The following is an 11,707-nucleotide window of genomic DNA, read 5'->3' as shown; positions in this document are numbered from 1 at the left end:
GTACATTTCTGAATGTTATTTGTTGGTGTAAATGTTACTTTCTTCCCTCAACACTTTTTAGGATTACAAGGTATGCCTAGAAGAATAAGTGACTACCCAGACGCATTCGCAGGATGAAACTTAATAAGTAGTTTTGGATCAATGATATCTGTTGTTGCCACAATAGTATTCTTACACATAGTGCATGTACAATTAGTGGAAGGTAAAAGTGCGTCAAGATACCCTTGATCAACACCGCAATTCTACACTGATTTCTTACAAAACCTATTAAACAGAGCGTACAGTAGTTTAGAATGAGCATTAAACAGCCCACCTAAACCTCACGCTTTTGTTAGTTTACCTCTACAATCAAGCTTAGAGGCTATAACAAATATACTTTCAGAATTAACTCCTATAATCAGCCAACTTACCACTTTTGTTTCGCAAATTAGCGACCTGCAAATACAATCAGGTATAGAGATAGTTGTTGTAAACGGGCAAGTAGATATGCTTGTACCTGAAACTATGTCTCCCGAGGAAACTAGAACTATTTTAAATAGAGTAAAAGTGTTAATACGTGTATCTGACACTCAATTTGGAACAGCAACTGACATGTTTATGCAAGCCGAAAAGCTAGTAGACAGAATAGGCGCAAAAAACACACCAGAAAATTCACAATTATTGCAAAAAATACGAGAGGTTGGACGCCTACGTGACAGCTACCCTCATTAATTAATATATGTAGGTTATTCCATTTTAACTATCTTTTCTTCTTTCTATTCTTTTCTATAGATGAAAAAAAAGAGTGGGAGGTAATAAAATAGAATAATGCCAGGATAGTTCAATTGGTTAGAACGTTAATTTCATGCATTAAGAATGAGAATTCGAGTTTCTCTCCCGGCTTATGCTTATATCTTTATTAATATCTCTAATTGTATCAAATGCCGTAACTTTAAGACGAGATAAAACTATTTTATACTCAAGAGTAGTTATAATTTCTTTATTCTTTTCAAGCTTTTTAGCTTTTAATAACTTATTTGTTAAATCTTTAGAAAAAGGTGTAGCAATATTTGGTGGTTTATTTAATGTAACATCATTTACACAAACATTCAACATATTTATATTCTTGGTTAGTGCCTTAATTCTTACAATAACAGCATTCTATCCTAGAAAGCTTTATCGCGAAAACCACGGAACGTTTAGATCCTTGTTATTTTCTAAGTTATCGTACGATAAAAACCTTATATCTAACAAAACAGGAGAGCAATTCCGTATTATAGAGTACGCTCTTGTTATTGTTTTTATATTATGCGGAGCTGTGTTTTTAATAAGTACCGGTGATCTAGTTTCTGTTTTCTTATCCATAGAATTACAAAGTTACGGATTATACATCTTATCAACTATATACAGAGACTCTGAGTCTGCTACAGCTAGCGGGCTAACATACTTTTTACTGGGTGGATTATCTTCTTGTTTTATTCTTTTAGGGTCTGCCTTATTATATGCAAACTCAGGTACAACAAACCTAGATAACATCTATGTGATAAGTAGCATAAGTCAAATAGATGAAGCATCTTCTATAGTTTCATACTGATATAACCCCTACTACATACACTTGTCACTTATAAAAAAAAAAAAAAAAAAAAAACCATCAACCCAAAAACTTGCAGCTCCACAGGTTATAGTTCCCCAAACATTGCATTGCAAGACTTATACCTCCAAGGAAAAAATACATGAATCCAGCATTAGGAAAATATACAATGCCTTACTTTAGCAACATTAAAATCTACCCGTTTCCTAAAACACAAGATTTGTACCTCAAAGAAAAATAAACGAACTTCCAGCATTTGAAAAAAAAAAAAAAGGAATATATCATGCAATTCCTTATTTTAGCAAATATATCGTTCTATATCTGCTAAATCTTACATTATTTATAATTAGAAAATAAGCAATTGCTAAAAATTACTTCAATTGATGGTAATGGTCAATATCTACAGTTGATCTTGCAAAAGTTCCACGGATAACATTATTGAAAAGGCATCAGTAAAACAAAGCAGGAGTCTCACCTTAAGCATAGAATCAGCAGCATCATTAGATGATACTTTCTCATTTGCCTTTGGCTGTGAAACACTAATATAAGCAGGTTTTACTGCCGCACCAGCTGTAGAGCTATCCTTGTCGGTTTTTGGTAAACCAAAAGTCAAATTTGAAGCAATTCTTGGGTTTGTTGGAATCTGCAGTTTACTTACCCTTCGTGTATCCGAAGATGGAACAATTTGTGCAGGTGATTGATAACTTTGGGGCACCTGCTGATTAGCAGGTGATTGGTAACTTTGGGGCACCTGATGAGTAGCAGGATATTGCAAATTATGTCCTTGAGAATATGCAGCTTTCTGTTGATCCAGAAAGCTATCATAAGAAGTTTTTGGATCCAAAGGCTTTTGAGATTGTGGTTGCATAGGACTAGTAATGTGAATTTGAGAACTTGGAGCCCCATGTTGCCAGTAAGCATCACCGGCACTGCTAATTCCTGCAGCAGGCTGACAAGAAAAAGCCAGAGAAAGACAACAACATTTTTTACTACCAAGCATTATTGCCAAACAATTAATTAACCCAAGAGAAGACTCAGTGTCTCTGTCATGAAAACAATACAGCACAAGCATCTGAAGTGATGTGATTGCATCACTTATTATAAGTTTGCACAACCACTCAATAGAAGATTATTATATCTATGAATACTGTGTGCGCGTGTGTCATGCATCAGAATATCAAACACAGCCAAGTATTGGTGAAATAACATCTTCTAAATCCTATCTATCAAAAAAAAAAACATCTTCTAAATCCTGTATAGAAGGAAATAAAAACCTGCACTGAAGAGAATTCAGATGAACTAGATTCCGGCATCCAAGATGGGGTGTAGGAAGGTGGTGCCTGGCTAGTTGATGTTGAATATCCACTACTAACACCAGGAATTGGACACCCAACATTAGATTTACTAGCAACTGTCATATTCTCTGTCCCAGGAGCACAGCTGACTTCTGTCTGACTGTAATAGTCCGCCCATTGCTTGTACTGCTGCTGTTGATAATGTGAGGAAGGTGCAGTCACAGTCCCAGAACTATAAGCACTGGTACTTGAGTCTGGAGTGTAGTTTGCATATTGATGGGGAGTATAATTTGCATAACTGCCATCGCTCCAAGTGGTAGTCTGATTACCGTAACCGCTACTTGGGTAACCTCCAGCTGTCTGATAATCACCAGGATTGTAGTAAGTGCTTGAATAACTTGCAGACCCAGCATAAGATCCAGTATTCTGAAATGAGGAAAGAGGCTGATAAGGAGCACCTGTGTTTTGATATGCTCCCACAGGTTGTGAATAGGAAGGGTTAGAGTGCTGCTGCTGGTAGCTGGAATTAGGCTGCTGCTGGTAGCTGGAATGATTAGGCTGCTGCTGATAGCTGGAATGATTAGGCTCCTGCTGATAGCTGGAGTGGTTAGGCTGCTGCTGATAGCTGGAGTGGTTAGGTTCCTGCTGATAGCTGGAGTGGTTAGGCTGCTGCTGATAGCTAGAATGGTTAGGCTGAGGCTGCTGCTGCTGCTGCTGCTGCGGATAGCTATTATAGTAACCCGGGTATCCTGTAGTTCCATAACCATATGGATCAGTAGAATTAGGGTATGATGCATAGCCATTGTAATCTTGTGATACATTTGTTGCTCCCACACTCGATGAACTAGATGGGAGCGATGCTGCATTTAGGCCATCCTGAACATTTCTCGTGGGTGGCTGTGTCTGGTAATCATATTGGTAAGTGGAAGTGGAACTAGGAAGAATCCCATTCTGGGTGGAGCTGTGATCCACCCGGTGAATGGTCCATGATATGGCTTCAGACCCAGTTGTTGGAGGAAAATAAGATGTTTGTCCTTGGCTTGCATCAAGTACGTGTCGATTCTGAAAAAAAAAAAAATACAAATTATGTTAACGTTTGTAGCAACCAAGAAAAAACATGAATTTAACAAAAGTACTTGATAAAGAGTTAAAATATGCATTGAATAGATTTAAAGAAGTATGGGATACTAAAAAATAACCTAGCAATCCAATCCAACATAATCCGTTAACAGGCCATCGACACCAGTCAATTAGACAATCCCTTGTCCAAGATGACTAAATTGCATGTAAAACCCATGCATAGGACATGTAAAATTTTTATTTCTATTGGCAAATTACCCAAACAGTTGGTGGGTCTTGAACCCACGATCTCTACCTCCATCTTGCTCTTACAAGTAAAGGAAATGTAATTTGAACTAGAGCACATAGTTTAAGTAAATTTGAACTGTTTACTCACACTGGACTTGTAATTTTATAAGAGCAACAAAATAAACAACAAATTATCATCCAATTTTGAATCTGTGTAGATGTTATTTTGTTGTTATAGGAAGTGGTGACTTCATCAAAAAAAAATTATTAAAATTGGACAATAGAAGCACTCATTTTCATACTGTGATAAAGTGTATCCAGTTATTTGTATACTAGGTTGAAAGATAATGTTACAAATATAATCCAATAAGGGTTCACCAGGAAAACCCAACAATATCAACTAACAAAACAATCAAAGGCAAGCTTCCTCAGTCCCTTTACAATAAAATAAGCTTTAAAAAAAAATACACTCAAGTAGTGTTTCCCTAAAAAAAATTTAAAATAAAAATAAGAAACTATTTGCAAAGCAACTGAGAAATGTAGCTTGATATAATTAACCCTAGGATATTTATTTCGACACGTCAATATGCCATTAATAAACTAGGATACATGGATACGGGTACAACACATAAATACAAGTAATTTCTGAAAAAATTATAACATGACACAACAGATACGGCACAGGTACAGCACCCCCAAATGAAGTGTCCATGCTTCCTAGTTAATAAGCTCTCAAAAAGGAGACACCAAGCTTTAAGCCCTCAAAAGGTTCACTCAATAAAAACCCACTAACAAAATTACTCACAAAAACACAAACAAACCCACTAGCAATAATTCCCAAAAGCATTCATTTGAATGCACACTATCAACACACATATTAAGAGAAAGCTATAATAGTTCCTACCCAAAAAACACACAAAAACACAAACAAACACATAGGCAATAATTCCCAAAAGCACTCATTCATTCATTTGAACTCATATAGTATCAAACACAGATTAACAGAAAAGCAATAATAGTACCTCAAGGGAATTAGGGTCCGCCGGAGTGATTGTCTCAGTGATACCTACTTGATTCATCATCTCTATTCACATCCTGATTATGCACCAAAAAATTAATCCAATAAGCAAACACATAGTTTTCACTTTAATCACATACTAAAAATTCAAAAAAAAAAAAAAAAGTTTATGCAATTAATACAAAACCCTAAATATTGTCCGAAGAAGAATCGGAAACGATTCGAACCTTCAAAAAAAAATGCTTGAATTAACAGAGACTGTGGATCTCGAAGCTGATTCAGGGGATTCAAAGCCAATCGAAGATATGTAGAAGCAAAATTTTATATCAAATATAACCCAAAAAAAAAAAGCTACGTATAACCCAAAAAAAAAAAATTAAATTAAAAATGGTAATAATAATAGAAAGCAATATTGGCCAGAAAACAACGAAATGAAAAATGAATTTGGAGGAGGTAGGAATTCGAAGATTTCACAGAGAAAGAGAGAGAGAGAGAGTGGTTTGTAGCGATGGTCAAAGTAAGGTCGTGTTTGGGAAGAGAGAAAGAGAAATATGGTTTTGCTATATTATCAGTTAACGTATTATGTTGAGTAGTTTAAGGCCTATTGTTGCTATTATTTATATCAACAGCGAACTTTACCCATGTTTTTTGTTCTTACAAAGAGGAGAAATGTTTTTTTTTTATGAAAGAAGAGCGACAGAGAAACGAACAAAGGAAATTTCTTTTTTCTTTTTTTTTAATAAAATCCAAAATCCTAATTGGGTAAAGCAAAAGGAAAAAGGAAAAAGGAAAAAAAAGTCCTGCCTATAAAAGGATTTTCCTATCTTTTCTTTTAAAAGAAAAGTTTATGCCTACTCAATCTATATTCTTTAATGGTTTAATAATCAAAGAAATGGCAAGAAGATAACATTTTTCTTTTTTGATATATTCTTAGAAGATTTTAATTATGATGTTTCTGTTGGAAATAGTATAAAGTGTCAAACAGTTGAGTTACAAGGTTCCTAGTGCGAGACAATATTTTTCATAATTATTAACATTGTCCATTGATCAAGAGTAACAATATTGTCAACTAGATTACAACTAACACTCACAACAAATCGTGTGAACAATAATGTGTCCATGTACTTTTGGATATACATCATTGTCAATTACTTTAAAACATTCTCCTCTCTTTTTGTGTGTGTGTGTGTTTTTTTTTTTTTTTGATAAGACTCTTTTCGTGTGTGTGTTAAAAATACTTAGGGTACGTTTAGTAACTGTTCTTCCCCTTATTTTTTTTGTTTCCAAAAACAATTTTCTATTTTTGAAACTAAAAAATTTGGTTGGCAATCCAAAATGGACGAAAAACAAAAACAGTTCTCAAAAGTCAATGAAAATACAAATTTAATTTAATGAATTTGTCTCATTTAATAAGTTAGCATTAGAGTTCAAATCCTAATAACAACATATTTTAGTATTTTTTATTTTTTTCTTCAAAAAACTATTTTTTAATTTCAACTAACCAAACATGTTTTTTATTTCAAAAATACTAGAAAATTGTTTTTATTTATATTCCCAAAAACAAGTTTTTGAAAAAAGAAAACAAAAATTGTTACCAAACATAACCTTAGTATTCTAAAAAAAAAAAAAATATCCTCTATTAAATTCAATCACGTGGTTCTATTTAAAGATGAATCACGTTGTTGGATTTAATGTGCTTATGGAAATATAATGTTGTTGTGGTTTCAATTGAATCATAGATTTTAAATAAAACCTAAACATTTGTGATTGACAAAAAGGAGACACTATCGGTGTATCACTTGCTTAAAACTATAGTAGGACCATTAAAAAGCTTGTTATAATAATTTTATCCTTTATCTTTCACCTCATCCAATACTATTTGATTTCATCTTTAAGGGTGTGTTTGATTGGAGGTGGAATAGGGTGGACGGAAAATAATAGAGAGAAAATAAAAGAGAAAATGAGTTTGTTTGTTGTTTGGTAAGAGCATTCCTGTTAAGAATGCTAAAAGGAGTGTATGCTAAATTTTACCATCAAAACACCAAAAAAGCCACTTCATCAAAGATTTCAAATGGCAAAATTTTTACATACTGCTACAATGAACTTGTATCAATACAAGTTCACTGTAACTGTATTGTTAAAAAAAAAAAAAAAGGTTTTTTATTCTCATGTCTCTTTCTTTCTCTCTCCAGGTCTCTTCTTCTCTTTGCCTCTTTGTGCTCTTCATCTCCCTCTTTCTCGTAGCGATGGCCTGCCTCGCCAAAGCCACCGCAAACCTCTCACTCTTCAAGATCACCTTGGCCCACCCCGCAAAGATCGCTTCATCGGCTCTTCAAGATCGCCTCACCGGAGCCACCACAAGCCTTGAGTCGTGGGTATGAGTGGGTGGGTTTTGTAAAATCGGATTTGGGTTGTGGGTGGGCTTCGACAACCTTGAGTGGTTTTATGGTTGTGGATATGAGTTGACTAAGGTGGCTTTGGCTTATGGGTGTGGGTTGATTGATTTAGTGGTTGGTTGTTGTGAGTTGTGTCGTGGGTTGAGGCCGTGTGGTGGGTTTTTTTTTTTAATGTTGTTGAGTGCCGTGGTTAGAGGTAAAAAGCTTAGGCCATGGAGGTGGGAGAAGCTTCTAGACCGGGTTGAGAAAGATGGAGATACGGTGGGAGAGAGAGACAGAGGTAGAGTGAGAAATAATAATAAAAATGAATAAAAATATTAAAAGAAAGAATATTTAAATAAAGTTGTAAGAAAAATAGAATTAGAGGTGTGCAACCAACCCACCAACCCACTAAAACCGACTCGACCCACCCATATATTTAATATATATATTTAAAATATATTATATAATTAATAAAATTTTTAAAATAACTAACTCTTCATATCCTATATAAAAACCAATTAGTTCACACAAATCCTAATAAATTACTATTGTTGTTTAGTCATTAGTGTTGTTTGCCTTTAAGGAGTCACATTGATACTAATCTTTGGGTTTTTTAAATATATTTATATTTATATTTTTTTTCTACTCAATTTAATAATAAAAAAAATTTGTCTAACCCGGGAGTTCAACCCGTCCCGTGTGAGTTGGGTTGGACTTATGTGATGGGTTGGGTGGGTCAAACTTTTTTTGACCCACCATGGTGGGTTGGGTAAAAAAATCTCCTTAACCCGACCCAACCCTAACATGCACACCCCTAAATAGAATGTTTGATGTTTGGTATATTGTAAAATGAGGTGTTAAAATTGTAAAAGTAGTGTTTTGAGATGATAAATGCTAAAATTTTTAGAATGTTTGATGGGAATGATCTAAGGAAAGGGGGAAAGAAATCCCAGGCCCACACAAAATTTGTCTCTCCAAAACAGGAGGGAAAAAAAAAAAAAAGCATGGAAAGCTTGTTGCTTGGCCACTTACTATATTGCCCCAAATTAAGTCTCACTTACACTCCTCCAACACGTGATATACATCTGAGGCCTCTCTCCCAATTGCTTCTCTTTTGTTTCTTCTACACAGCCACAACCACATGAAGCAATCAAAGTATCAAACAACATGTGCAGTTCTAGTTTTTTTCTTTCTTGGCAATTTTTTTTTTCAAGCCACTAATATGTCATATATAATATAATATAATATATTATATTATATATAATAATAAAGGAAAATAATATAATGAGTAATAACAATAGTTAATATATTATATTATATATAATGTTATTTTATTAATTTTAATTATTAATAGTTAATATTTTCTTATTCTTTAATGAGAATAAAGAAATTATATTCTACATATTATATACTAAGAACATAATAGTAAATTTATACAAACTACATTTTCTCTCTTCTCACTTTTCTCTACAACCAAACAAAAAAGATTTCTATTACTCCATTTTTCCATCCCTCCAACCAAACACACATTGAGGGAAAACTAAATATTTTCTATCCTCACACCATTTTCTATTCTTCCACTTTTCCATCTTCTCAACTAAACAGACTTTAATAGACTTGCATAATTCAAGTCTTTATTTCCATGCCCCTTGTCTTATCAAGCATAAAAATATTATTTTATCCATCATTCGATCCAACTTCCTATATAATTTATTATAAACCCTATATCTAACTATCTTTTCTTTTTTCTTTTTTTCTTTTTTAATAACGCTATATCTAACGTATCATACATCAATTCTTGCTTTCCTCTTTACCACTATATACTTTTCATAACCAATACTTATCTTTATATCTAATCAGGCTTTTAGGAACACTTAAATTAACCATTGTCCTCTTTTGATGCAATTTGTCACTAGTAACTAGTAAGAGATACCCCAACTTGTATTTGTATTAGATCCATCGATATCAAAAAAACACAACATGTGATTTTATAATTCCAATTTTATTTTTTCTTTCGAAATTTAATATTTATGTGTTAATGAATTTATTGTTGGTTTTTGTATTTTACCTCTCTGAATGAGCTTTTAAAAAAAAGTTTGAATGTACCACTTTACTTTTACTCAATTTATTTTATAACGGAAAATAAGTGGACCACAACTAGCCAGCTAAATCCCCTCTTCTCAAAAAAAAAAAAAAAAAAAAAAAAAACTATCTAATAAAAAAAAATTAAAAGAGCAAGCATAAATCTTTTCCTTAAAAAAGAAAAAGAATAAAAAGAGGAATCTACGTTAGTGAAATATATCAAAGGTCATACAATGTAGCGAGAAACGAGGCCCAATAGTGACAATCACTTAAGCCTAATATTGCTTCACATCTTACCATTAAATTAATCAAGGTCCAAAAGAATCATAAATACTATTGATGCCAATGGACTGTGGCTCATAAAGGTTGCAAGCCAGTAATGAGAAAATGGAACCGGAAAAAAAAAAAAAAAAAAAACTCGGTTAAGGTTTTTTTTTTTTTTTTTGGTGGGTAAACTAGATACTACATTCAACTAAAACAAAGAAGGACAAACAACTGAGCCAGGACAAAGCCTGGAGTGATAAAGACCATAAAGGTCTGAAACATAAGTGTTAAACAAAAAGGGAGGAGGGGAGGAAAAATACAAAAAATTAGGAGCCATCTTAGAACCTAGTCGAGCCAGAGCATCCGCACAGGAGTTAGATTCACAATAACAATGTTTCCCCTTGACTTGAGGAAATCTAGAAATCAGAAGTCTGCAATCTGCCACAATAGAGGAGTTAGATGCACTGGAGGGTCCCGAATTGTTCATCAAATCAGCTACCACCTTTGCGTCCAAGTTTATTTCTAAGGCATTAATATTGAGATCTAGACACATAGAAAGGTCATCCCTAAGAGCCTAGAGCTCAGCTAAGAAGCTGGTGGTATAGCCAATTTGTCTAGCAAAACCCTTGACCCATAAACCTGCATCATCTCTGAGCACACCACCTCCCCCAGCAACCCCGGGATTCCCTACTGCAGAATCGTTCGTGTTCAGCTTATGCCAGCCCCTATAGGGCCTTTCCCATCTTACCATCTTAAACAATCTCAACTTATGCAAGCTATTTCCTTGAGCGCAATAGAAATATTCCACAGCCCTTTAGATGACTTCCTGGTGGATAGAAGGAGAAAGAGCACGGTTTTGGAATACCACCTTATTACAGTGATTCCAAATGGTCCAGGTAGCAAAAGAAAAAAGAGTATGCCACGGAACAAAGAAACGAAGGACATTATTTACCAGTTTGCAATTGGCTTCAAGCCAAGTATGGAGATCCTGAGAAAAAAAGGCAGACGAAAGGCTTGGAGGATTGAGATTGTGCCAAACATTAAAGGCAATAGGGCAGTCCCGAAGAATATGTAAGATTGATTCTAGATATTGGTGGTAGAGAGGACAAGATGGATTAATCTGTAAACCCCTTTTGGCAAGGCATTCCCGAGTTGCAATACTTTTGTGCATACATATCTAGATGAATGTCTGAATTTTTGGCAGAAGATTTAACTTCCAAATCTAGCTACCATTGAAAGGAGGAACGAAATCAGCCTGAGTGGTTGCAAGCTTGTAGGCACTAGCAAGGTTGAATTCCCCATTAGAAGTGGCAGCCCATATGAGTTTATCCTTTTCATCTGACACATGGGAATAGGGCATGGCCTCAATTTCCATGTAGATCTTAGCAAGGAGTTCCATAGAGATTTTGCACCAATTCCACCCAAATTCTATTGCAACATCACTAACTCTCAGCACCTCCTCTTCCCTAGTGAGCAGGCCATGCAAAAGATTCCTCAACGAACCTCCTGAAGTCCAGCTATCAAACCAGAAACTAATGTTATTGTCCCACCCCAAACTCCATCTAGTTCCTACTTTGAAGGTCACCCCACCTTTTTAAAGAGCCTTCCACGTACAGGAGCTAGGAAGGGAATTCTCATTACTGGACCGGAGGTGTCTTTGAGATAAATATTTCCTCCTCAAGGCTTGGGACCAAATATCATTTTTCTCCTCATGGAACCTCCAATTTAACTTAGAGAGATAGGCCATATTTCTACCCTTCGCCGATTGAAGACCAAGACCACCTTCTGCCTT

General features: G+C 34.7%; 1 protein-coding gene across 1 annotated transcript; it reads right to left on the bottom strand.

Annotated features, from left to right (window-relative positions):
* Nucleotides 1-2,045: 2,045 nt before the first annotated feature.
* On the bottom strand, nt 2,046-5,817 carry LOC136061473 (SAC3 family protein A-like; the record flags this gene model as incomplete). The annotated part of the gene is given in 4 exon segments (XM_065770223.1): nt 2,046-2,519; nt 2,845-3,927; nt 5,196-5,268; nt 5,419-5,817. Coding segments are annotated over 3 exon segments (1,617 nt in total), but the record flags the coding sequence as incomplete, so codon positions are not given.
* Between the last annotated feature and the right edge of the window lie 5,890 nt (nt 5,818-11,707).

The sequence above is a fragment of the Quercus suber genome, unplaced genomic scaffold (assembly GCF_002906115.3).
Source record: "Quercus suber isolate HL8 unplaced genomic scaffold, Cork oak 2.0 scaffold_167A, whole genome shotgun sequence".
Lineage (NCBI taxonomy): Eukaryota > Viridiplantae > Streptophyta > Magnoliopsida > Fagales > Fagaceae > Quercus > Quercus suber.
The sequence above is the reverse complement of the archived record's forward strand: the minus strand, read 5'-3'. Positions and strand labels throughout refer to the sequence as shown.